General features: G+C 39.9%; 1 protein-coding gene across 3 annotated transcripts in view; it reads left to right on the top strand.

The window, feature by feature from the left end:
* The window catches only part of MCU (mitochondrial calcium uniporter), a 131,443-nt gene that overhangs the window by 88,658 nt on the left and 15,062 nt on the right, over positions 1-27,723 (top strand). For all 3 annotated transcript variants that reach the window (XM_054983046.1, XM_054983047.1, XM_054983048.1), the window contains exon 2: positions 24,342-24,411. In XM_054983046.1, the coding sequence (XP_054839021.1) occupies positions 24,342-24,411 (70 nt within the window). The remainder of the gene's footprint in view (positions 1-24,341; positions 24,412-27,723) is intronic.

The following is a 27,723-nucleotide window of genomic DNA, read 5'->3' as shown; positions in this document are numbered from 1 at the left end:
AATTTTTATTGAAAAGCTTCTGGCCTAGAATAATCATTATATAAGCAGACCTGTTATCCATACATGAGCTGAGAGCTGGATTTATACATCCAACTCATATTTACTTTCTGATGGTTTCTTAGGCAACTGTTTAATATAAGCAGATGTCATATTAGAAATAATGTTATTCCTAACACTGTTAACAATAAAACTGAAATCTTATCTATATTTTTGTAACCCCATGTTAATACTAGACACATGTGCCAACAACTAAAGATTTATTTCTTTTTCACTGTAGTTAAATTTTTCCCCTGCTGTGCTGCCTTGGAACCCATTTGTACATTAATGAGGACATTGCCATAATTGGCAATATGTAACTTTCAAATCCTTTTAAAGGACACTTTTTCATTTCATTTGCAATATGTAGTTATAATTATTCCTTTGTACATCAAGTTGTATGTACTTTGAAAATTGCTGTTTTTTAAAAGCAAAAACATTTTATTTATTTATTTATAAATGTTGATACTTCAAAGCTGGAATTGCACTCTGCTATCAAGCCACCCTCAAGAGATCCATGTTACTGAGAATGGTGTCCGTTCGATAGCTGTGTATGTTTTGGAAAGAGAAACCCAAATGATACATGGTGCGATAGTGCAGTCTTCTGTAACTCAAATAGACCTTTTATCACTGGACAGCAGGTTCTTCAGTCAAGTGTGATGCTTTTTGGCATCAGTCCAGGCTGAATGTAGTGACTTTCAAGCCAGTGCCATCTTTTTATTTCTGGTCTGACAGTTTATTAATGTGGTTTTCTGTGGCATATCATAGTGCTAAATGTGACACAAACTGAGAGATCAAATGAAAGTACAGGCCTGCTGGCCAAGTCAAGGATGCAACCTTTGTTTAAAGAACAGCTTGTAAATACCGCCTGTTGCTGTCTATACTGATGTACATTTTCCTAGCTTCTCAATTTTCCTGGCCTTACTCTAAATCTGAGAAGTTGGGCATCAGTTGTCTTTGAAGTTCACTGCTGGAAAAAACTTCCTGCGTAAGTACCAAAATACATGTAAATTTCAAAACATACTGGCAAGTACAGTGGGGCTGAACATGCTTATAGTTTTAAGAAGGGAGAATAACAGTTTTAGTACAATTGGATATTTTGTGTGTGAACACTGAGCATTTAAAAAAATACTGCTTTGCACTTTTGCTTCCTAGGCTTCTAAAGCTTTGGTGCCACCTTCTCTCCCTTCAATATCTTCTCCCTGAATTAGTCATATGCATGATCCCACCCACTCAGGAATCATGCAGAGAAGAAGTTGGCATCTGAGTGCACAGTCTGGGTATGCTCTTGAGGGCAGGTGAGGTCAATCGTCCCTATTAATTACATCATTTATACCTTGCCTTTCTCCCCAATGGGCACCCCAAGCAGTTGACATCATTCTCCTCTTCTCCATTTTGTACTCACAACAACATTGTGAGGTAGGGTAGGATGAGCACATACCACTGGTCCAAGATCACCAAGCAACGTTCTGTGGCAGATTGGGAATTCAAACCTGTATCTCCTATTTCCTAATCAGTGCATCACACTGGCTCTTTAATAAGCTGCTAGACCAGAGCAGCACAAGAGGACTAGACATAACTTTTTTGCAAGGTAATGATTAGCTATAAAGGAAAGACGATTAGTTATAAAGGAAAGATGTTTCCAAAGAAGCGGAAGTAGTTTAGTTTCACGTGCACTTTACTGATGATGCAAAATATAGGCTTGTCCACGGGGAAGTTTCCAAATATGCATTGACATTTCAGAGGTATAGAAAATTGAGTGAATCCTTTTGACTACCCAGAGATTAACTTCTTAACAGTACTTAAGAGCACTGTACTACTACATGACCAAACACAGAGTATGGGCAATCCAGAAGAGCCAATAATGTGTATGAGAGAGTTTATACATAATGAGGCTATTCAGCTCAGAAATTCTCAGTGGTGACTTCCAAAGCTACTTTTTAATATTGACTCTAGCCTTACGTGAAAGGCCTTTTGCTAGTCAATCTCAGGAGATTTGCCTGAGAAGGAATATAAAAATCCACATGTGTATCTTTTACAGGTGGGCTGCGGGGTTGAGGTCATTTAAGTATATATTTGTGCTGGAGGAGGTGAGTGTTGGGGCCAGATCAGGACTGTTTCATGATCAGGACTCAGAAAATATCAACCCCCAGTACCTCTGCTTCAGTATATACTCCAAAGCACTCTGTTTAGCCTTTTTCTGCAGTTTCATTTAATAACTAGTGTGTTAATAGTTTATGACTCAGGCCAGAGGCTATTAGAACTTTCCTTCAGCTTCCTGAAAAACCTTTAAACTCATATGTGGATTGAAGAATTAAACAAGTCTATTCTGAAAGACAGTTTCAGAAACTGAGAAAACATACTGTGCAGGGCTCACAATGTAACAAATTTTCTTCATCTTAGTGTATTGATCTTCTGTACAATTAGAAGCTTAAGTAGCAGAGCAAGATTTGGGTCTGACTAGATTTCCAGGGTATGAACTTTCAAGAGTCAAAGCTTCCTTGGATATCTGACAAAGGGAGCTCTGACTCTCAAAAGCTCACACCCTGGAAATCTAGTTGGTCTCTAAGGTGCTGCTGGACCCAAATCTTGCTCTTTTATTACAGACCAACATGGCTATCCACTTGAAGCTTTACAGTGAAATCCTAAGAAAAATTATTCCAGTCTACTCCAGTGAAAACAATTAGCTTAGACTGGAGTAACTCTGCTTAGGATGGATTTCACTATTAGTCTCTAGATTGGGACACAGAACTGCCCAAATTTAGATTGATTTGATTAAGAGGAAATCTTAATTGCTGTAAACACTGAGAGAGGAAGAGCTGGCCAAGTACTATTCATGATCAAAATATTAAACAAGGTGTCGTTTGTTATCCTATCATTCTACAAGCCTTACTGTTCCCCTTCTTGCCCCCTCTCAATCTGCTATGTTAGGTAAGGCATTGCACTATGAATTCCACACTGAAGCTAGCACCGGTTGGGTAGAAGGAGAGTGTCTTTTTCCTGCTATCCAGAAAGGGCTTGTCATCAAGAGAGAGCTTGTCAATATTGCATGGATGTTACCTTATTAGAGGACTTCTGTAGGTGGGGTTGAGGGAACTGTAGCAAATATAGCAAGGGCATTGTCTCCTTCCATGCATAAAAGATATTTAGTGGCTCATTAGTGACACCTGACTAAACAGCTGCAAGTGTGATGCACAGCAAGCCGCATAACTCAGCTATGTTTCACTCTGATATTTTAAGGCTGAGTTTGTCCTGATAAACATACCAGAGCCTGCACATCTTTGTAAAATACCTTATTATTTAGGTTCCTGTTATAGAACACAGGTCTGTGAGAGGGTTTTTGTTGCTCTCTCAAATACTTACTTGTGTTTGGAGTGATAGTGAGGTTAAGTAAACTATCTTACTTCCTGGAAAGTTAGTACAGATTACTAGCTGGTCAGGAGCCATCACGTTAATGTGAACACATTAAAATTCTAACAGTCTGCAGTGCTTCTTGAGTAGAAAGGATTGTGTTCCTGAAAGAGGTTGTTCTTTTACTTTTCATAGAGGTCAAGTCTTTGAGAAGATCCCAGGGGTGTCTTTCTTTTCCTTTATGTCTGGAAACACTGATAAAGGATAGCTTCCAATATAACACTTTCTGGTTTCTGTTCAGTGGAAGGCAGTGATCATGATGTCACAATTTTATTTAGCTATATCAATTGAGATAGATTCTTTAGTGCTCCAAGTCCAGTGATGGAGTTAATTCTTCCCATGTTCATGACATTGGGAGGGATGGGACCTACTTTGAAAACCAGGTGGCTTCTGTTACTGTTTAGGACAAAGATAATTTAAGAACATTTGAATAGACAAATGCAGCTGTCTATTGTTATCTAATCTGTCTTCCAGGGGACTTAGCCGTGTGGTTCTCTGATTTTATCCTCATACCACCTGAGAGAATATGACTGTTCCAAAGTCACCAGGTGAGCTTTATAGCAAAGGTAGGGGTTTGAACCCAGGTCTCTCAGGTCCTAGTCCATCACTGAATTGTCTATATAAATATCAGACTATTTCATCCAAACTTTACCAGAAGTTATGAATGTGTATCAGAAGCAAACGTACAGAATTTTTTTCTTAGTAGAAAACAGTGGGCAAAATAGAAATGAATAAGACAGTAACTGAAATGTGTGTTTGCAGATTCTGAAAGGAGGAGGAACCCAATGTATATGAGTAACTAAGAGAAGGGCGTGGGCAAATAGAAGGTTCTAGAAGGGCCCCATTAATAAACAGCATTTGTGTAGTGCTTTCCTTTATTCAGAGTGCTCCACAAACATGACCTTGTTGTCCTTCCAACATCACAGTAAGGCAGGTCAGTTTAATTATCCTCATATTCCAAATTATTGTATTGTTTTATTGTAACCCACCCTGAGCCCATTCGCAGGGAGGGCGTGCTATAAATTAGTCAATCAAACAAATAAATAAATATGGACTGTAGCTAAAAGAGTGCCTGCTTAAGATGAGTGTAGAGGCAAGAATTGAATGGCTCAGTATTTTAACCCTTACACTACTCTGACTCTTCTAAGAGAAATTAAGTAGAAAATTTTACAGCAAAACATATAAATTCAGTGTTCTTGCAAGAAAGGCAATGGGATGGGCTAGAAAGAGTGAGGGAAAAATGTTTTTACATGTCCTGTTAACATATTCTGGCTTGTTTTGATACTGTTAAGTAGTAGATAGGAAAAAGTGTCTTTTTTTAGTACTAACAGTCTTATGAATACGTTTGAGCACATACCTTTGCACAATGGACAAATAAAAACTGAGGTGCTGTTATGCAAAAGCTGATAGACTTGGTGTACAGGTCTCAGACTTGAGAAAAAAAATCTGGCAAGCTGGGATCTTTTCCTAAAATAAAAATAATATTTGACAAATCTTTCATATCGTTATACTGTGGTGGGGGGAGACAAACCTAGACATGGATGGAGAGGGGAGGAAACTTGAAACTTTCCAGTTTTTTTAATTCTATGTCAGATTAACTAAATTCAAGCTTTGCAAAAATGCAAGCTTTCAAATCTCACAAGGTTCATTTCAGGCAGAAAAATGCTTGTAGAGAGATTTAATGAGATCATGGATTTTCTCAGGCTCCACAGTTCTTTTGGCAGAAATACAAAGACTGAAGCCAAATGTGTTAGTAATAAAACAAGCAAGATTTGACTAGTGGTGTAGTGACTTGAGTTAAAATGCAGCACTTGAGAATAAGCTGCCAGCAGGCCCAGTGAAGACCATGAACAGTTAAGATTATAGTGTAATCTGTAGCGTCAGAGGAAGATCTCAAAAAAGCCAGAGATGGAGATGGTAGACTAGGGAATGTAGTCACTGACACCATGTTCCATATGTCTACCCAAAATAGGTAGTATTTTATGTTAAGAAGTAGTTTACAAGCAATGGTCCACTATCTGTCGAACCCGTCTGTTCCTTCATAAGTCCTTCTTGTGCCGTGCATCTGCACACACCCAAGGCAGGAAGAGGCTGCAGTCAGCGGATCTCACAAACCGGGCCTCTTTATCGTCATGTCTTCTTTGCAGTTCCCATGTGTGCCTGCACAGAAGAATACTTGATGATCCAACAGTTACAGGTAGTTGCAACCCTGTTTTACTTGTCACCTATCCTACATGATGTGACGTAGGCAAAGGGACTACTCAGACATCAGGATGTTGTCCTCATCCTTGAGCAGAAAGAGCCTTCATGGTAAGTCCAGCGTTCCGTTTATGGTTTGTTCCACAATCATTGAAATGGGTGATTACTGTTTTCTGCTCAATATGGAATTCATTGGGGAAAACAGGTTGCAAGAACTATTTTGCAAATTATTTTTGCACAGCTGTTCAACAGCAAAACGAATGAACTAATGTGGTCTTAGTATTTGTTTTTTGAACTTAGTAACTCCTATCTCCGAATCCCCTTTCCAAAATCAGTTTACCACTGGTCTTGGTGTTGCTGTGGTATCACCAGGACTACTCATCACAAATACACTTTGGCTAAAATAGCAGCAGCCTTATGAATTCGTACTAATCTGGTTTTTCTTTTGTTAAAAAGAGAAAATCCTACTTTGTTGTTTTTCCATTGTCCTGTTTCTATATTATATGATGCCAGACATTTCAGAGAAATCAGAACTGTGCTGAGAATATTGTTCATACAGCTTTTGTGCAGAGTTGTAGACTACTAGTGAAGCAATTGGCATTTACTGCTCAAAATGGTACTGCTTGTGCACTCACATTCCAGTTATGTGCTAAGTTATGAAAGTGATTGACAGTGCTTATAAACATACAGGCTCAGACATGCCAATTGGATAAATGCTGTTCCATCTTTGATAAGACTCATTGGTCATTGCAATACTTGATTCTACCTGGGTAGAGCATCTTTTTCAGCTGAAAAGCAGCTTCTCAGTTTTAAACTGGCATGCAGCCAAGAACAAGGAACGTTCATGCACATTTGCTACTACAGCACACCAAGTCCCCCTTTCTCTCTTGCTTTTCATCAGCACTGGGTTAGGCTGGAATCCTCATTAAGCAGCTCCCCCCAATTTTCCTTTTCTGGCTTCTGCTTCAGTGCAGCTATGTAAATATTTTATGGTAGACAAATGTTTAGCTGCCTTGCTTTTCAAGACACTGAGATGGATGTGTGTTTTTATGAAACAAGCTGCAAATTGCTCATTAGTAGGGGAAACTCTGTAAAATGTAAAAAACCTATCTTATTTGAATAGCTGTTGCTCAGAATATCTGCAAACCCCAGATTTACTTTTAAGTAGCCAACTGCTGAAACTAGTGTTCTTTTAATTAAACTTTTTAAAATTCCTGTTTTGTACAATTTCTTGATTTTGCAACTCGATTTGTTCTGCATATGTTCTGAGTTGTTGGTCACTACTAGAGCAAGTACAAATCTAGTGAGGGTGAATGTTTTGCTTTGTATTTGAGAATTATTTTTTGTATCCAATAACTTTTGTTTATCAAAAAGCTAACAAGAGGTATAACAGTTCTTGCAAGCAATCTTTTACTCGGCTTCTGATAGGTAGTACAAACAGTACCTTCTTCCAAATGATATTTCAGTTCAAATGCATGGCATGTTGAAAATCATGGAGAGAAAAGGTTTGCAAAACTGATATTGGCTTTGTAAAATGCCTTAAATCATGGTGTTTTTAAAACCTTTTTTTTTTTTTACTATGATTGTGAGTATGACGGTGTTTAAAGGATTAATGGGCAAACTATACACTGTTAAGTGATTTTGAACAGTGTGTTGTAGATTAGGGGGCAGCAGGCAGGTTATGGGCCTTGGTCACACAATAAGTGCTTTTGAATAGTTGTGAGAAAAATAAATTATTGGATGACATGCATTTAGTTCTGCCTTAATTTACTTTCATACTACTTTTATCAATACGTAAGACAGGCTACAGCACTTAGAGTTCACTGATGGCCTTTGCCATGTTGCGAAGGAGTGAATGAATGAACAAATCATTGAAAAGTAGAGAGAAAATTACATGGATGTATATTTCTCTGTGTGTGAATGAGTAAATTGAGCTTGATGATGAATGATAAGACAGAGGAAGTAATGAAATAATAGGACTTCAGCCCTCTCTTGATTTATTCTTCTCCACTAAGAAAAGCACTTTTTTCTCTGTTCATTTGTCCCATGGATAATAGTTTGACTAAATGATCGCAGGATAGTGCAGTTGAGGTAAAGATGATTCGTTGCAAGTTCCCTAAAAATACTGAGGGTTTTTATTGCCTCTGGATTCTCTTAAATCTCCTGCGCATTGCCTTGCGTGTTCTGCTTACCCTTTTTTCTGTGTGTGTGTGGGGGGGCTTTGGCCGAGTCACTGTCAACTTCAGTTCCCTATCTGTAGGTGGAAAAGAGAGCTTAAGCTACCTTTCAGCAGATAGGCAGATGCTTTTGAGTGCCCCAGAAATGCCTTCCTCATCAAAAGCCATTGTAAGGATTTGTAAGGACTCCTATGCCTGCCTTTCTGTACTCCAGTTTTCAAAATATTTTGGTCTTGTTAGAAACAGTTAGAAGGCTTTTCTTCAGATCAGGCTGCCACGTATTTTGGGAGGCTGTGCAAGAGGAGGAGTATGCTGGTATGAGCCTTTTGCGGGTTGTAAAATTATGCCCAATCACACTACATGAGTCAGTGCCCATTTAAGCTTTATGTGGCTGCTCTTGGAGCAATCTTGTCTGACCTTTGTAGCTTTCCTGCAATAATGAGGTCTTTTTTCTTTAACTTCAGGAGAATGGTATAAAAACAAAAGAAATTAGGTGAGATAAAGGGAAAGGCCTAGTGTGTTTGGGCGGAGTGGGGAGGGAGAACATCTGCAGAACAGTACTTAATTATTCCTCTGGCTGTGATAGCAGAATTGCCACCAATGTGAAAATTGCAGAGACCCACATTTTTAATGGCATCATTTTCTATGATAACAAATAGACTAAATTCTTGTAAAATATTCCGTTTTCAGTACTCAGGTTGTGATACACTCTTGTGGCTTGCTTTAATATTGATGATTCTTCTGTGATTTTTATGACCGTATAAGCAGAAACCTTCAAGAACTTGTGGGGGCTCATTTCATTTTCTCCTGTATCCATTCCCCTCACTATTTCATTCTTTTCTCCTCCTGACAGCCCCCATATCACCCTACTTCCTTCTTTCCATTGACCAAAATCCTTTCTTTTATCTGCCCCCCGTCGTTCTTTCTTTCTTTATTTACTTCATATATACCCCACCTTTCTCCCCAGTAACTTATATCATTCTTCTCTCCTCCATTTTATCCTCACAATGACCCTCTGATATAAAATAGGTTGAGAGTGAGTGACTGGTCCAAGGTAACTAGCAAGCTTCCATGGCAGAGTGGGGATTCGAACCTGGGTCTTCCAGATCCTCATCCAACACTCTAACCGCTACACCACACTGCCTTCCAGCTTTCCCTCCTTTCTTCCTCATGACAGCTGCTCTCTGGTAGAAGTCTCTTTGCAAGAGTTGTGTGATAGCAAGTTGCTTGAGTGAGTTGTGTTCTGGTCACTAGGAGTGTGTGTAATAAAATTCCCTAACCATAAAAATCATGGGGGAAAACCTGTTTCCAAGCCTTCCTTCTGTCTCTCTGGAACACAGACCCTGTTCCAGGCTGCTTGGTAGTCATGGGAACTCCTCCTCCAAACATTCCGTGATATTTTTCAACTTCAGGTGCTTTCAACTGTGCCGCTTCAGCGCAACAAACAGGTGCTTCTTGGTTATTGTGGGATTTTTTTACAAATCTCCCCCCGAGCAACCAACCGCATGTATTCCTTCCAATGTAATAATAGAGCACAGAACTGTCTCAGCCGATCATCAAAGCCCCAGGGAGGGCATGCAGAAGGCAACTTGGAGGGTTTTTTTCTGATATTTTTTCTGGGCAGCCAGCAGCATTTATTCCTTCCAATCAATCAACACCGCAGCTGCACCAGCCAGCCACCCCAACCTTAAATGGGTATGGAAGGCGAGGCACACGTTGTTTTCCTGTTCTTACTTCCTGGGCCACTGGCCCCATTTCTCCTTCCATTTGGATCACTGAGCACAGAGCTATACATTTTTTGTATATGCTAACAACATTTACGTAAAGAGTAAATTCATAGAAAATAGCGATGATTCCACTTTAAATGTGATGTGGAGTCATTTGTGGAGCTGCCTTTAGAGACCTCAGTTTCTTTCACTAGTTCATGACCAAGTGCTGAGTTAAGGGTAGCAATAGTATCCATTGAGGATGGGTTTGGCTCATGGTTTTTCATAGTTTTTGGTGGTAAATTGTGTGGCATGAGTTTTAGCGGTGCCTGTTTTCAAGCAACAGGAGTTCGCAGACTTGTGCTATCTACAGGCATGGGGCTACAGAAGCAAACAAACTCATCATTCTGCTACATCTGTACCTGCCCCTCCCTAACTGATCAGTGGCTACAATGAGTCAGCCCACTGGGAGCCAGATGGTTAAAATGTGTCTGGATCCTCTCTTCTGTGCTGTGTCTGAATGTCTGATCATCTGATCTCTTTGATTCTGTAAAGATCTCGAGATTGGATTTCTTTGGCATTTCACATGGATTTGGGAAGAGTGTTAATGGCACAGGGAAACACATATTGGGAGGGTTCTGATTTTTCTCCCATTTGCTCAACTCTGTGAAGTAGGAGCAGGATTGCGCTGAAGACTGACTGTTGAAGTAGCCAAGCGATGGTGTGTGTGCGCACTGAAGTAGCCATCTATCACGAGGTTCTGTAAACTCTATTATTACCTCTTGCAGACTATAATAGAAGAATTCAATTGCTTTGATTTTTTTGGTTTCAAAATATCAAGATTAATAGTTCCAACATTGTGTCTTAAAGACTACCTTGTAACAACAGTACATTATTCCTTTTTCTCCAAGTCAATGAATTGCAACATGTTGACAACTTGTTCCTGCTGTTTATCTTCTCACAATAACAAAAGCCCCACTGTAGCTTTTTAGAACTATCAGCTTGACATTTTAATTAGTAATAATCTCTTCTGGAAGGCACAGTAGCATCTTTCTATGGCAGCAAAAATGAAATACATTCTGCAAAAAGAAAGTTTCATTTTTTTTCTAAGATAATACTTGATTTTTATCATGCAACAACTCTGGGCGGAAAATATAGCTGTATAAATCAAATAATTTCCTAATCTTTCTGTCATGCATTAGGTTGCTGGTGACCCCATATATCATTTATGTACAATGAGAATCAATTCTATGTTTCTATCCTAGACATATATATTATGAGGGGGAGGAGTATCGGCAGGCCTAAGAGAAACGGAGTATACTATTGGGAGGAAATGTGTTTAGAAAACTACAGAAAAGTCTTCCAATTCATCCTGAAATTTCAACCCAACTCTCTATACAGCTTCTGTTCTTACAATTCTGAATTGATTTTTAATTTAACAGGAAGTATGCCTATCAAACAGGATTAAAGTACGGGATTGTACTGAAGAGTTCTATTTGTACTCTGGCTTGGCTCTGATTCTTTTTGGTAGCTTTAAATATATTTGCACATCTGCAGTGTTCAGAGATCTTCCTCTTAGATTTCTGTTGTTGCAGTAGTATTGTGAGCTCTGGCCAGAAGCTCTGGCAACCAATTACAGAGCAAAGGTAGAAAGAAGTCCGCAATGTCAATGTTATCATTTATCATAACAAGTATCTTTTGTTAAAAGGTAGTATTCATTAATAATACTCTTGCCCAATCTTTGACAAATTTTCTTTGCATCTAATAGCTGGTCAAAAAACTTAGGAGCCAGACTCTCTTTTAAGACTTCAGGACTCATTTTCTAATTGCTGCTACCCCAAAACCTAATCCTAATGTATCTTTACTGTTATTATAATTTTATTAATTCTATATTATAAGTTTGTAGAATATAAATAGCCAGGATAACCTAAGTTGTCATTATCCCCACAAAAAGCTAGCCTCTAAATTTAGCCTGACTTCTCCCCAATTTCTTACAGTCTTAGCTGATTTAAAAAAACTGGATATTGGAGCCAGTACAGAAAGGAACTGGTTAAGAAATTAATCCATCTGCCACTATTAAATGGTGTAAATTAATGTTTATGTATCAACAAGCAATGATAAGAAATCTGTGCATGCTTATTTTGCCATACCATTTAAATTATTCTGATGTGAAATGATAAATTAACTTTGTACTTCAGTGAAAATTGCCAAAACAAACTACAATGAAATTGTTATTGAAAATAAACACCTGGGATTTGCTGAGTTCTGCCATATTCATAAATTGAGTTTATTTCTATAATCTATAATTGCCAAAGGACGATAAAGCAATCTCAACTTTTCTAAGGTAACATGGTCCAAAAGAACTGGGTGTTTGTTCTAAATTTCTAACAGGATGAATTAAGATGATCACCTTGACCCTCAGAAAATGCCCTTTAAGTAACTATCCCTAATCTGCCTTGAAATCAATGTGGTTCTGGTGCTGCTCCATTCTTATCTCTAAGCACTGGCATATTTTGAAAGGATCATTTTTAGATCAAGCCCATCCTGTCAGGGATTGCAGGCCACACCAAAGAAGTAAAGGGGGAAGCCCCCACAAACTCATCCCAAACAAGCAGGGGGGGGGGAAAGATAGAGGGGTCAAGTTACAACCTAAAATGTAAAATATATTCCAAGGAAGTATTTATTATGAATATGCACAAAATATAAGTGAAAAACCAGTTTAAAATATAAGGCCTAAATGGCAGGCTACATGCATATGCTAAGGATTGCTAAAACATTTTCTATACAGATACAGTCTAGTGACCAACATAAAGACACACCATACACATTTCGGCCCTAAGGCCTTCCTCAGTGGTCAGTTGTACAATATTTATAATCAAACACACCCACACATTCAGAAACCAATATAGAAATGCTCCCAGTGCTTTATCTAAAACTCTTTTATTGCGTGGTATAATAGAAATGTTGCTGCAGACCAAGGACTGCACTCACAAAATGCTCTTCATTTGATATTGTATTATGAGGCTTGGTTTCTAATATATTTGAGTGTGTTTCATCAATTGTATTTCATACAATATGCTTTTTCCCTTTTGTTGCAAAATAATCACATTTAAAATATAATCAAACTAAAATAATGTTAAACATCCCAGAATCCAATAAACAGTGCCTGTCTGGGGCCCCTCTAACTAGGATAGTTAGCCTAATATTCAGGTCAGGTATCTTACGGTTTTGGCATCCCTCGCTAGAATTTTCTGAGCTGTCTGACTCACCTGAAATGAGAATCATCTTCCATTTTTGTACTGCTGAATAAGTGAATTTACTTTTGAGAGAGAGAAATTAGTGTCTTCCCTTTTCAAGAAAACAAGTGATATAAAAGACAAGCACAATAAATCTTCCCAACTGTAATTCTGTTAAACTGTGATGTCATGACAAATAAGAAAATCCACGATTTTTCATTGCTTAAGTAACTAGACAGGATTTATGGGTGTGCTGGAACTGGAAATGCTCTGAGCCACGTTCAGTTCTGGAGGTAACTGAAAAGGAATGTGTATGTCCAGTTTTAGGGCAGCTGATACACGAGAATAACGGGGGCAGATGGTTTCTCTGCTTGGAAGTTCTATGAAGTTGATATGAGTCAGACCATAGTTTTTCCTAGCCTAGTGCTGGCTACCTTGGTGGTAGTTCCCCAAGGCCTTAGAAGTCTTTCCAAGCCCTACTTTAACCGAAGATTCAAAAATTCTTCATGAAAGCTACTCAGTTAAGGTTCATTCCTCTTGGAGAAGGTCACTCTCACAGTCTGGTTCCAATCTTGGCCTTGTCGCACGTCTGTTTTCTCATCTGTGTAAGTTGCTGTGTGTAAAGCAACAATCATACAGTTTGAGACAATCCAGAAGAGAATGCTGTGCTGTTCATATTGGCAACAGTACAGGCCCCCACCAGGATAGAAGGGGCTCTGTGACTGAGTGACTTTGCTATGAGGATATACTATACTATGTGCCTGCCTCTGTGCAGGCAGTACATCTAGACGAAGTGGGGGGGGGGGAATAACTTTTTAAGAAAAATGAAATGACTGTGTAAACAATAAGCACAAAGAAAAGAAATAGCACATTCCCTTTTTTTGAGGAGTTTCCACTCCCCCTGTGTTCTTCGATTTTCCTGGAAGACCATTGCAACCTCTTTTTGGTTTTTCTTGATAACACAGGGGAATTTTTCAGACAGGGAAATAACTTGCAAACCTGAAACTGTTATATTTAAGGAATGTGGAACTGATAGCAAACCCCTTACTAGCAACTCCTCCCCCCTCCCACAAAGGATGAGTTTTGACAGGACCACTTAATACGGCAGATCTAGTATTTGTTTTGTGTTTTAAGATTCTCATATTTTTACTCTGTGTGAGTTACATATTCTATTAAAATAAAACAGGGCTTCCCATCTGATTTTTCATATCCCAGTTTCCATCTCATACTTCAGCTCTCACATGAGGAAAGGAAGAGGCAAATCGCTTTCCAACTAACCTCCTGGTGTTGGCAGTAATATACATTTCTACAGAGCTGTCCTTTTAGGCACTTAAACTGATTACTTTTGAAGCACCTGCTAAAAAAAATTCCACTGTAATTTTGGTCTACATTCCCATAGAGTCGCATAATGCATTTGATCATGATCCTGTTCACACCTTACAGTGAACATATGCTATGTACATACATACATCTGTTAATAAGAAAAACATGCATGCTCTTGAAAAATAAAACTGGGATCAGTACCTGGATAAAATGTGGGGCTTAAAACACATTCATCTGTGTATGCATTGAACATAACTCAAGAACTACTCAAAGCATGTACAAAGGAAGATTTAAGTATACCCTGGATACAGACTGTCCACACTAACGAGGGAATGGGGCTACAAGGATCATAATTACCCATACACTGGAGCTGATTTTCGTGTAGGGTGGGTGAAGACCAGAATGTTACTGTGGGCTGAGTCAGAACCACATGTGAACTTTTTTCTCTCCCTCAGGCTGCCATAGTAATGTTCTGGGTGTCTGTTGTGAGCAAAGGGCTCTCCATCATTTTCCAAGAGTGAACTTTAATAGGGGTTCTGTCAAAGTTCTCCTGTCGTGCATACCTGCTTTGAGTTTCTATTTGCCCAAGTCTTCAGAGTGAGGAGCTGATAACAGCAGACTTTGACAGATCCTCTGTTGACGTTTGTGGATTAGTGGGTTAAAGAGCTCTTGAACTTGTTAAAAGCTCTTATGGAATCAGTAGGCACTGGGCAGACAGCCCCATTACTGCTCACCCTCAAGCCTGTATTTAATTAAAAACTTATCTCCCTATTGTTTAAAAACTTAAAACATTTGCAGTCCTAGTACTCCGGGTAGAAATTAATCCCAAAGGCTCTCATATATGCTTAGTGTTAAAAGAAGAAAATGCGTCTACATTTTATTTCGCCCTTTTTGCGGAAAGCCAGGGGAGTGGAAGCCCTCCTAACTTCATCAGGCAGGCCATTCCACAAGGCAAGCCATTCCACAACATGTGGTCCACAACAGAGAAGGCACGTGTGCAGGCATTTGTTGACTATCACATGCTAGTTTTTAATGGGAATATCTGTATAAGAAAACTGTCTTGAAGTTAATCTTTCAGGTTTTTCAGCTGCTTTATGTGAATGTGGCATAGTAGTCATTGCTTATCATATTTGCCTCTCTGAAAACCTCTACGTTATTTGTTAAAAGATGCCATACCATCTGATTTCTAAAGGGGGCATGGGAGGAAGCAGAAGAAAAAGAACCTTAACTGAAAGAGGGCATGCAGTTTAGCCCTCTGCTCGACACTCAGAGGCAGGGCTTTTTTTCTGGGAAAAGAGGTGATGGAACTCAGTGGTGGAACTCAGGACTGCACAATGATGTCACTTTGGGTCAGCTGGAACAAGGGGGAGTTTTTTAAAGTTTAAATCAACCTCGGCAAAAATGGTCACATGGCTGGTGGCCAGCAGCACGGAGGGCAATCTAAACTCCTCTCTGTCTGGATATCAGGGGGTGGGGCCACCGGCCATGTGACCATTTTCAAGAGGTGCCGGAACTCTGTTCCACCGTGTTCCAGCTGAAAAAAAGCCCTGCTCAGAGGTATTGAGACTGCTTTAGGAAAGCTTGCAGCAATCCTGTAATGTTACCGGGACTGTGGCCAACAGGTTTTGAGGTATTTATGTGCCAGAGCCAAAAATTGATTTTTTTTACTTCACAAGTGTGGAGACAGAAGCCAGATTTGTCTTTTCAACCATCAACAGCTAATTGGTTCTACTTCAGCTCAGACATGACAGAATTCATTCTTAGGGACTTCAGGTACTGTGCTGCAAAATATTTTTTAATTTTCCATTGAAACTTTTTGAATTTTCCCATGTGAACTTTAGGAGCCAAGCATCTCCAGATCATCAGTATTCGGCTGATGAGCTGCCCAAGTTGTAGACTTTACCTAAAATAAGAAATTAAAGATTTGTAATATAGTATTCCCATGAAATATCTGTTACTGTGAAGTTGAGAAATTAATCCAATTCTAGAGATCTGTCTAGTTTAAAAAAGAATTCTAGTTTGGAAAAGAGTATATACAACTTTTTGCCATTATAGTGTATAAATAGAAATTAAAATATACTACCACTTTGACTGTTACCCATTCTGTCTTTAATAAATGTTGGTCAGCAGTCTAACCTACTTGTAAGTAGCCAGCATGTATTTGCCTGTTACAGATATCCTTTTTCATTGTTACTGCGACCTGGTTAAGTTTCCAATCATACAGTAAAACAATTGATCTAATTTCTTAACCTAAACTCTGTCCCTGGCCATTGCATTCAGGAAGATTTCAAAAAGACCTTCTTGACATCCTTTTTGCAGGGGGGCTGGGAAACTGTCCTACCTGTGGTCTGCTCACTGCAGATTTAACACTTAATTGTAGTAATGTCAGCTGGGGTTTGCAGCCTCATTCCAAAGCATGACTTCACATCCTGATTTGCAGCTTAGCCTTAACCACGGTTTAGATGTCCTGTATCAGACATAACTGTGGTTAAGGAAAACACATCACGGCTAAAGCATTGGGTTGTATCTCACTATCCATGCAGAAGGCATTTGTGGAAGCAAACCTTTCCTTACCTCCTTCTTGTTTGTCTTTATTGTTTTTGCCGCACTGTCTCAGATAGAGGCTCGTGAAGCAGCCTTTCCCCATGCATGTCCTGAAATAACGCTTCTGTGGATTGGGAGACCCCCATTAACAGAATGCAGTGCAGCATGGGGGGGACAATATTGTTGGGAGAATCGGGCAGAATTGTTGCCTTTACTGTTGTGTGAATATAGCAAATCTTGGCTATGAGGCCTGCTTATTTATTTGTTTGTTTGTTTATTATATTAGATTTTTAGTCTGCCCTCCCCACCAGGTGGGCTCAGGGTGGAGTACATTTCAATTTACATAAATAATAGTTAAAAACAGATAAAACATTATACAAATGACAGTAAAACAACTTTATACAGTATAGCTTCTCTTCAGATGGCGATGATAAAATACTGCTTTTCAAGCCCTGGCTCATATGTAGGGTGGTGGACAGATCTTTAGTGTGGCCAGTGGGGGCCCAACCGAGCCTCCACCATATACGTGGCGGAACATCTCTGTCTTACAGGCCCGGTGGAAAGATAACAAATCCCGCCGGGCCCTGGTTTCCTCAGACAGAGAGTTCCACCAGGTCAGTGCCAGGACCGAAAAGGCCCTGGCTCTGATCGAGGCCAGGTGGGCCTCCCTTGGGCCAGGGACCACCAACAGTTGTTTATTTGTTGAACGAAGCATCCTCTGGGGTACATATGGGGCTTAGCGTTGCCAGGTCCCCTTACCTTCCTGGCGAGTGGTGGGGGACCTGGCACTTACCTTTTTCTTGCTCCTGGTTTGCTTCTCATGCATGTTCCTGCGCCAGTGGGGGAGTGCGCATGCACTTCACAGCCGACCAATTTCTGCCCCAAATGGTCTGCTGCAAAGTGCAGGAGCACTCTCAGGATGGCAAAATGACATCGGTGATGTCACACCAGCCCCGAGAGGCCCATTCTCTGCCTTTCCCCCTGCCAGCCAGGTAAGCGGTGGGGAGAGGGGGAGAAAAGTAGGAGTGGGGGATCCCCTGGCCCCACTGGGGGAATGGGATCCCTAGGCCTGCAACACTCATGCAAAAGTGAGGAGGGCAGAATTTTGCCTGATTTTCCCTTATTGTTGCCCCCTTTGTCTCGCATAGCATTTTGTTTAGAAGGGATTCCCTGATGCACAACTTTGAGGAGCTTGGAAGGGGAATTTATACTATAATACCTTTCTGGTAGTATCCAGGCCAACCCATTATGTCTGTATAGGATCTCTGTGTGACTTTGATCAATATGGAAAGATTATGGCAAATAAATCAATGCTATTTGCAATGGTAATTGGTAGCCTGTATCAAATACTCAATGACACTTTCAAATTTCATGTTTGGGAGGGAGATGAGGAGCAATGAATTTGTAGCACCAATGAAGAAAGGCAGAACATAAGCTGAAATGTTGTACCATTTAGTTTGCAGTCCGGAGATCTTGCCTATCTGTAACAAATCCAGTAATAAGAGATGTCCTGCTATTATATTTCTCGTCCTGTCCTGACTATGTGGTGGAGTAAACAGTACAACTTCACCGTGCTCCTCAGCCTGTGAAGGGGAGAGTAAAGGGATTAGAGGGAGATCAGGTAAGAGAAACTTTGGCTATACATGCCGTTAGACACCAACATGATCTGCAGGTTGCTTTTGTCATTTGTTATTATCATGAAGCTGAGATTAGAAGGTTAAGGAGAATGAACACTCCAAAACTTGCATCTATTCTTTGGGGGCAGGATTTGTTCATCGGCCTCTTTGCTTCCTTTCAGTTCCTCCATCATTAGGTATTTGTAAAGGTAAATAGATGCCTTCAATTCAAACCTGGATGTAATTATTCTGTATTGTTTCCTGGACTAATGCCAGAACGTTCTGGATATTAGTGAAACATCATTGAATGATTGGTTGTGAAACATAATCAATGGAATCTGGAATGAACACTGAAGTTTATGGGGTCCCGAACTTCATTATTCTGCTGCAGTCTTGGATAGCATTTTAGATCAGGATGTAAAATCACTCTGCGGCTTTCGGGCTGAAGAGGATTGATGCTTTCATATTCTGGAGTCTGCTTTTGTGTGGCATTGAAGGGTGGGGAGAGAGCAAGGAGAAGCACTCAAGGGTTGTGAATTCATTTATCTCACTGTTTTTTAGTCACTGCACTATTAATTTCTTTTATCTGATATCAATTAGCAATGGCTCACAAATATGACGCTGTGGTTGAATTCAAAGATTCCTCTCATTTAACATAAATGCTCACTGGAACAGTATTGTAAACCTTCCATGGTCACAAAACTGTAGGACTGGAATTTACTTGAAGGTCATCTAGTACAACCCTCAGGGATGAAGTATATATGTTACTCAATACATTTTTATTAAGTTTGGAGTATGTGCCGGTCAAATCAAACTGCGCCGCATCAGGTAATTGTTTTGAGGCCAAAGAGTACATTGAGTGAGAGAAGCCCAGAAGACTCAAGAAAAGTGTCCTTGCTGTGGTTGTCCTTCAGTCTATTTCCATGAGCAGCAGCTCATGCCACTCATGTTTGTCCCAGTCCTTTCTTAAGGCAGAGCCAAAGAATCAGTTCGAAGTGTATGCAAGTTAAGATTCCCATCCTTAGTATGTAGTGACCCTGGTTTTGTGTGTGTGTGTGTTTACTTATGATTATAGTGGTGAATTGGCTTTGTTCTCCAACTTAATAGAACATCTACAGTAAGAAGCAGCATGATTGATAGATGCCAGGATAAGCAAGCAGACTTTCCCTGCCCTGCTTCTGTGCTTCTGTTTGGCCACAATGGGAGTCATGCTAATTGCATGGACCAGGGCTTTTTTTCAGCAGGAACGCAGTGGAACGGAGTTCCGGAACCTCTTGAAAATGGTCACATGGCTGGTGGCCCCGCCCCCTGATCTCCAGACAGAGGGGAGTTCAGATTGCCCTCCGCGCCACTGAGCAGCGCTGAGGGCAATCTAAACTCCCCCCTGTCTGGAGATCAGGGGGCGGGGCCACCAGCCATGTGACCATTTTCTCCGAGGGTAACCCACTGAGTTCCACCACCTCTTTTCCCAGAAAAAAAGCCCTGGCGTGGACCATTGAGTGTGATGTGACATAGCAGTTCCTACACTCTTATGTTTAGCTCTGCCATACCAAGGATGGAGGAGGTGCCCCTTTTGTTGCTAGTAAAGAAAACTAGATTTTTGTAAGTTTTTTTAATACTCTTTGAGATAGAGCCAGTAATAAATAAGTTATCTTTCACACTCCACCTCCTCAAAATAGGTCAGAGTGGCTTGCATATTTTTTCCAGGGAATATCCCACGTAAGTAGCTTATGCTAAATTCACATGTGTATTTTTTCCCCAACCCTTCCACTACTGGTATGCAAGTATAAAGATCAGGCAGTTTTAAATGTGCTTTATATTGGGTTTCTGAATGAACTGACCATGCAAGACGGTTGATTCATACTCTCCGCTCTTTATAATGCACTTGGGATTTTGGTCTCAGAATATCTTACTTGCTTAGCCCGAGCAGTAGAACTGTATAATGTGCTTTGAATGTAAAGCACAGCCAAAATAATGCACCATCTTGCTTCTTAAAAAACAGTGGTGCAGAAACTTCCCTTGCTCCAGTGTCTGGCCTTACTGATGATACATAAGATTTGTTACATCATAGAAAAGTACACATCAGATCCATTGAGAAAAACATAATTCAAGAACTGACCTGATAATAAAGACGTGTGACAGCCACAGCTTCAAGGTTACACTGTCTTGTACTGTTGTTTTAAAAACCAGGACTTTTCAAATACCATTCAGCAAGTGGCCAAACATTAGTTACCAACAGCTGTGTGCTGACCACATGATAAAGTATACCTTTTTCTGTTCTTATGAACATTTTATGTGAAGCAGGTGCCACAGCCTCAATGTAGCTTCAGAATATATGAAGCTGGGCAGAGAGAGAATTAATGATCCTGTCTCCCTGGTCTTATAGGCAAACGTATGCAGCTGAGTTGAAGCTTTGAGCTAGTCAGACAATATCTGCTGAGCTATAGGGTGCAGGAAGAGCAGTCAAGTTAGGCAGTTTCAGACAAGAGGGGACAGACAAGGGAGGGGTCTTAAGCGCGAGTGTGGCAAGGACAGTTACGGGGAATATAAATTCAGTGGACAGCCATGTTGATCTGCCTTAAAACAGCAACATTCTGAAGAAGGGAGCTTTGACTCTCAGAAGTTTATGCCCTGAAACACTTGTTGGTCTCTGAGGTATCACTGGACTCAAATCTTAGGAAAATAAAGTAATAACTCAGTGTTGAATTTGGGTGTTTTAGAATGCGTGTTACTCAGATGAAGCAAAATTTTAAAAAATTGTTGCAAGGGGTGGGTGGGTGGGTGAAATTTATTCTTTTGCAGAGAAGAATATGTTAGTCTAACAGGCTTGTGCTGATCACAAACTGTAACTTGTTCAAAGCAGTTGAAAAGGGGGAGTCGGTAGTACCATTTTTAGTTAAGGGATGCCATTCCACTACTTTTCAGGTGAACATAAAACCATTCCACTTCTTTTTCAGGGGATGAAAATAATTCCAGGATGGAGTGGGGTGGGGGGCACATCAGTATTGCAAACAAATCTGTAAGAAAATGTTTCATGCTTGCTGCAGTCTAGATAAGGCTAGCTGGAAATAGGCTCTGTGGAGTTGGAGGGAAATGAAGCTGCCTCTGGTCAAAGCTAGATTGGAAGAGCCTGGGCCCTATTCCATAGCTGCTTGCCCAAGCTTGTTTACTGAGCTAGGTCTGGGAGAGAGGCACTGCAGAGGCAGACACTTAAGGTGTGTGTGAGAGCTTCTTACAACAACTGAGGTCATGAAAAGCTGTTCCTTAAAGAATCTGCCTCGGCAGCGCCTGTCTGCCTCTCCCAGCTCCATAGGCAACTTTGGTTCTCCTGGGCTGGCCGAAATCATAGTTGAGAATGCTCTGATCAAGACAGCGGAGATGTTTTTGAATATGGCTTTAACTTAATAGTTGTGGGTTTCTGTATTCATATTTCTTCCCCATGCCACCACTGCAAATACATTACTTCAAAGGCATGTTTTTGAGATGATGATGACACACAGAGAGAAACCACGTCACTGAAAAGCACCCTCAACTGTTAGCCAACCAAAACCCACAAAGGAAGAGAAGATATCGTGGTCTCTCCCCCCCCCCCCCAAGAACTGCTAGTTTACCAGCTATGGCCATTCCTTGAAAAGTGTGATCTAGCCACAGTGATCCATAGTTTGATCACTTCCTAATGAGTTTGTTGTAATATGCTCTACATGGGGCTGCCTTTGAAAACTTCAGTTGGTTCAAAATGCTGCAGCCATGCAGGGGTTGGTTACCGGGGTTGTGACACTCCTCTGCTGAAAGATCTGTACCAGTTACACATCTGTTTCCACACACAATTCAAAGTGCTGGTTCTTTCCTTTAAGGCCTGAACAGCTTGGGGCCAGGGTACCTGAAGAACTGTCTCCTCCCATATTGTCCAGCCCTCCAATTAAGATCTGCTTCCCAAGCTCTGCTTTCTGTGGCCTTGCCTTCAGAGGTGAGGTGGGTGGCAAATAGAGACAGGGCTTTTTCTGTGGTGGCCCCTTGCCTTTGGGAGGTCCTCCACATTGAGACTTGCCTGGTGCCTACTTTACTTCCTTTTAGACACCAAGCTAAAACCCATCTTTTTGCCAAGGCTTTTAATTAGGGGTTTTAGCTTATCAGCATTTTATTAGTCTGCTTCTGTTTTATGGATAGTTTTTATGCTGTTAATGTTTTAATGGCTTGTATATTAATGTTTCTGTTTTTCATTCTAAGTTGCCTTGAGCAGGACTTTGAAGAGGAAGTATAGAAATATTCTAAATTAAAATCTTTTCCACCCAAAGAATCCAGGCCTGCCTAGGTTTGGGGACAGTAGCCCAGGTAGCTCATCCACAAGGAATAAGGGTAACTGTGTGATACATTGAACCCTTTCATGCTTCACAGCTATGGTCATTTGACGGAGGAACATCAACACTACACTGGTACTGTAGTCTTATGTGTGATGGTGGCTAGAGCTGAATGTTTTCCTGCTGAAAGCTTGAAACTCCGGTGATCCACTGAGGAAAAAATAGCTCCTGCTAATGCTTCTTATGCCTGTTAGTTGTTCCTAGGATACAGATATGACAGCACTGATAGTTTGTGTTTTATGCCTTGTAAGCATAGGAACCACTATGACTTGTAGGAAACTGTTAACTATGAGAGATTGTCACTTTTGCCTATAATTCCAAAACCAAATAAATCTGTGCTTTATGAAGCAAGACCAAATATTTGTTGCACAGTGCCTAGCTTAAAGCAGATTTCACAGTCCATGCCCTCCATTTCTCTCTTCCCATCTTTTCTCCCCGTTAAGTTTTCCTTCAGCAGAGGTTAAAAATCTCTGAAAAGGATTTACCTTCCTAGGGTGAAAAAGTTAGATGGAAGTATGTGTTTGGTATTGTGCAGACATCTTTGATACTTCTAACGAGTTTCTGAAGAAACAATAGAGCTCCATCAATTTATGGATTTAAATATTAGAAATGTAAAAAGTGCTTGGAAATTACCATTTTTTGAAATCAGTAGTCTTAACTACCACATAAATGAGTTTAAGATCACCATGCAATTGTAAACTTCTAGCAATTTGGTTAGTTTTTAAAATTTTCTTGAAGATTTAGGTGCTAGTTGCTGACAGTAAGGTTTAGCAATGGCTAAGTTTGCATTCTGCAACAATAAGATGGGCAACGCACACCATAAAGGGGATTTCATCTGAATGTACGAACTGGGAGATGGACACTTAAATGTTTTGATTGCTAAACGCTCCCTCTCTAGGAATCTAAAGATGCAATTAGGTAATTGTTGTACCTTCCAAGGATGAAACTAAAAAATTCATTACCAGATAGATAACTGAAAGCGATATAAAAACATAGTGGATTTTAAACTCAATTTCTTGTGACTTCATTCACCATGATCAAATGATGTTAGCAGCTTTTGGGTGTCTCTAGGAGAAAAGTGGGTTGCAAGTATAAACCACTCAAGGCAGAAATGAATTTGTGCAATTGATATGAGACCAACTGGAAGTTGAACTAATTAAAACTTCTAACAGCCACCCCCTCTTTATGCTTTCTCTAAGGTCCTTAATCTTTCAGCCCACTGGAATTTTCTATTTCTGCAAACTGCTTATCTGAAACATACCACATTAAGCAGTGCGGTTAGTTGTACTGGCTGGGATTCTAAAGGAATACGGCACTTCTCTGTGTTGGTGGCTCATTATCCTAATGTGCTTCTTTCCTAAATATGTTTTCCAGCTAAATCCTTTTTCATCCTGTTAATGCCCCCCTCACTTAATCTTTGTGGATAATTTTTCATCCTAGGCCAAAGTACTGCTTGCCTAAAGTGCTGCTTAAAGATTTTATTACTTCTAAATTATTTCCTTTTTCCTTTTACTTTGGGTGAGAAAGAATTTCTAAGGCGTGACATTTGGCTCATGAAGAATATCCATATTGAATGACAGATGGCCGCAAGAGATACAGTTCTTAAAAAGTTCTCCTGGTTTGCTGTCTCCCCTGCAGTGGGTAGTAGGATGTGGCTAGATTGGTATCCTGAAATATCCCTGCATTTGCTGTTTTATTAATAAATCTTGCCTTGCTGTTTTTTCTTTCTTTCTAGGCGCACCAAAGGCTTCTGCCGTGGCAAAGTATGAATGTGGTCTATTGCAGTACTGTAGTGCCCTCTGATGGTAAGTACAAAAATGAAATTAATGAAAATTTTTAATTCCAAGAGTTTTATTTTGTGTTTTAATTTGAGAAAACCTAGTAGATTTTCCATAATGAGACTAATGAGACTAAGGTATAGGTGGAAAGGAAACAAAGCTTGATTCAAAAAGTTGAAAAAAAGTTGGTCTTTCTGCATTGAAGTACAGTGGGGTTTGTGCAGTGGGGTTTGCATTTTTTTATATCAGTTGCCCCCCCCCCGCTTCTTTCTTTCTTTCTCTGTGAATCTTTTACAGTTATTTGTTTTTGGTGACTTCCAAACCTTCACTTTAACAATCTAATTTAGTGCTGTCTTTTCAAGGACAGCCCCTATATTTGAAGGTCAGTCAGATTCATTCTTGCAGAAACTCTGTATATCTCTAAGCTGTCCTCTGTCTTTATCTTTTTTTTAAATCTTAAATAGTGTAGATCTGGATTGTGCCATAGAATGCTTCCTCCTATATAAGACACAGCCTACAGCTGTGAGGCTGTGATCAGACTACCAAACTGTTGTTAACATATTACACCTGCTCTACAGCAGTCCCAATGGTTTTCATTTTTCTGGATTCAACTGAAATGGACCTGGATCCTACAAATCTTTTTAAATAATTAAATATTTATTTGATATGATAAAAAGGTAAGCATAATAAAAAGGAATATGCACAATAGATTCAAGGCCCATATGTCTATCTGAACCACTGCTTGAAGAATTTAGGCCTATCAGCTGCTCAGTTTAGCAGTAAGAACTCCTGGGACCCATGGGGCCTGTTTCAAAAGAACCAAAAATGGTACAGTGGTAAGAAGTGTAGTTTTATTCAGTAAAAAAAAAAAAGGAAGTACCAATTTTGTTGTTCTTGTTTTGTTCCATCCTCGGCGCAACTGTTTTCTCCTACATCTCTCTCTGTAAGCCTATGCTACTTTCTGACATTACTTAACTGACATTTAGCTACTGCCAACATTCATTGTCTAATTAGTTTTTATTGGGTGTTTTCTTGGAGGAGGTCTACAGAGTTAGTCTATATCCTGTTAGTCTACAGAGTTGTGTTTTTCTGTGTATTTGGAGTGTCACCAAAGCAAATACTGGTTGTAGCCCAGCATTCCTGCTTCTGTCATTCTTGCTTTTATTATCCACACAATGGCCAGCCAGCTTTTTGTGGGATATAATGATGTGGCTGTTAATGCTTATTGTCATATTTTATTAAGCTGCCTTGGGTCCTTCATAGGGCAACAAAATGTGATTATTTTAAATAAAAGGACTTAAGGGTGATGCCCACTAAGAATTATATTCCCCTTGGAACACTGATATTGAAAGGTGGAGTAGAAATTTAATAAAGGTAAATGTGAAATCTCTTTCACTGCTTGCTCATGCAATATGCCCATTATCCTACCAAAAATGCTTAAATGGTCTGGAGGCTCAAACTGTCCTTTCACACTAGATTTGTAGTATAAAGTCACCATACAATCCTCTAGAAACTTAATACTTTGATTAGTACACAGATTTTTTAAAACTGCAGCTGTTCAGCCAGATGGTGGAAATGTTCTTGGCTTTTGGTCTGAGGAGTCACTATGTGTTTTGGCACTAAAAGGAAGAGATTTCCTACTAAAGACAAAAAAGGTGAAGTTACCTTCCTTGGTATGTAAGAATTTTAAGTAGCGTCATTCTAAAACATAAAATACAAACAGAAGAATCTCTTGATAAGGAAAGATCAGATCTTTCATGCTAATTATTTTGCCTGCTTTGTGCTTTATAGATTAATGATTTTGTGTATTAAGGCAGCCTTTGCTTTTCAGCTTCTAACCTTAATTATCAATCTGTAACTTTTAGTTCCCCAAATGAGCCCCAGAACTATTTACTAGGAAGTTGCCATAACTAGTGATATAGACAAAAAGCTGTTTGACATGCTGGAAACCTAGATAGGAGTACTTGCTGTAGTAATATACATTTCATCAACAGTTTGGGACATTTGTGGTTAAAGTGGATGAGGTTTTTTGTGGTGGATCGCACATTAGAGAGGGTGTGTATGAGAGAGAGAGCAAAAATCTTTTCCTTCTCTCTGAAGATAGGAGAGTATTCAGCCTAATAATAAATCTCTCTTTGAGAACTAGTCAGGTAGGACAGTCTTCAAATTCCAGAGAGAAGAGAATTTCCCTTACTCCCAAGACTTTGTTGAAACTGGTGACTATATCAACTTAATCATATCAACATGTGTGACAGAATGCACTTTAAAGAAGGTTTCCTAAGTGCAGCAAGCAGAGCTGGAAGGGAAAGAGTTAACAATTGCCTGGAATGACAACTTGATTGACAGGCTGCTCCCTCCTCTCTGATTGGCCAGTGAGAACCAGCCTTTAGGCTAACAGTTGGTTGCTGACAGGATTTTGTTTTTAGAGAGAGTGTGTGTGTGAGTGTCTGACAGGGAAGGTCAGACAGGTTCCCCTCTGGAGTGAGGGAAAAGGAATATCTTGCCCTAATTGCAACATCATTGTCCTGAAGAAGAATTCTAGTTAAGAATCCTTAGTACAAGTGTCAGCATAAGCTGAAGCCTGCTTGACACAGACACCATAGAACTGAGGGTATATTTTTGGCAAAAGTGATTGGGTAGTAAGTGGAGACTCCCTTTCAAGCCAAGTGAAGAAGGGTTATATCTTCTTAGGCGAAAAAGATTAATTCCTGCCGAGTTTCCAAAGGAGGTTTGGTTCTGAGGAGGACCCCAGGAAGGGAAAACAGTTTTAAACTAACTCCAGGAACCTGAGTTGTCCAGTGTTTCTGTGAAGAAACATTGTTGCTGTAACTAAAGAATTAAGTAAAACACCTCTCAATGTTAAGAACCATGAATGTAAGAAACTAAGCTTCACGGAAAATATTTTGCCTATTTACTCATAGGTTAATCTATACAATCAAACAAATTCTACCTCAGCACTTTCATTCCCTGACTACACTTACTCCATCCCTGCCTGTTCAATAAAGTTATTTCTTTTGAACATTATGTAGTCTCTAATGCCATTTCCAACACAGAGGAAGAAGGCTCCTGCTTTCCCCTCATCAAGTTTCTGGGCTGGGGTAAAAACCAAAATTATAACTGCTTCTCAGGGTGGGACAAACAGACTTTCAAACCACAAATAGAGACACACTACTTGGTGCTCCTCAGCCAAAGTAGACAAACTTGAATTTTGGCAGGAAAATCTGCCTCGTAAAGGGGGAACCATCATAACATGAAAAAAGCTTACTCTCACATATTGCTGAAACCAAGCCAACATTTCGTACTTAAGTCCAGTTTGGCGCTGTTGAGGATGTGGTGGAA

The sequence above is a fragment of the Eublepharis macularius genome, chromosome 6 (genome assembly GCF_028583425.1).
Source record: "Eublepharis macularius isolate TG4126 chromosome 6, MPM_Emac_v1.0, whole genome shotgun sequence".
NCBI lineage: Eukaryota > Metazoa > Chordata > Lepidosauria > Squamata > Eublepharidae > Eublepharis > Eublepharis macularius.
The sequence above is the reverse complement of the archived record's forward strand: the minus strand, read 5'-3'. Positions and strand labels throughout refer to the sequence as shown.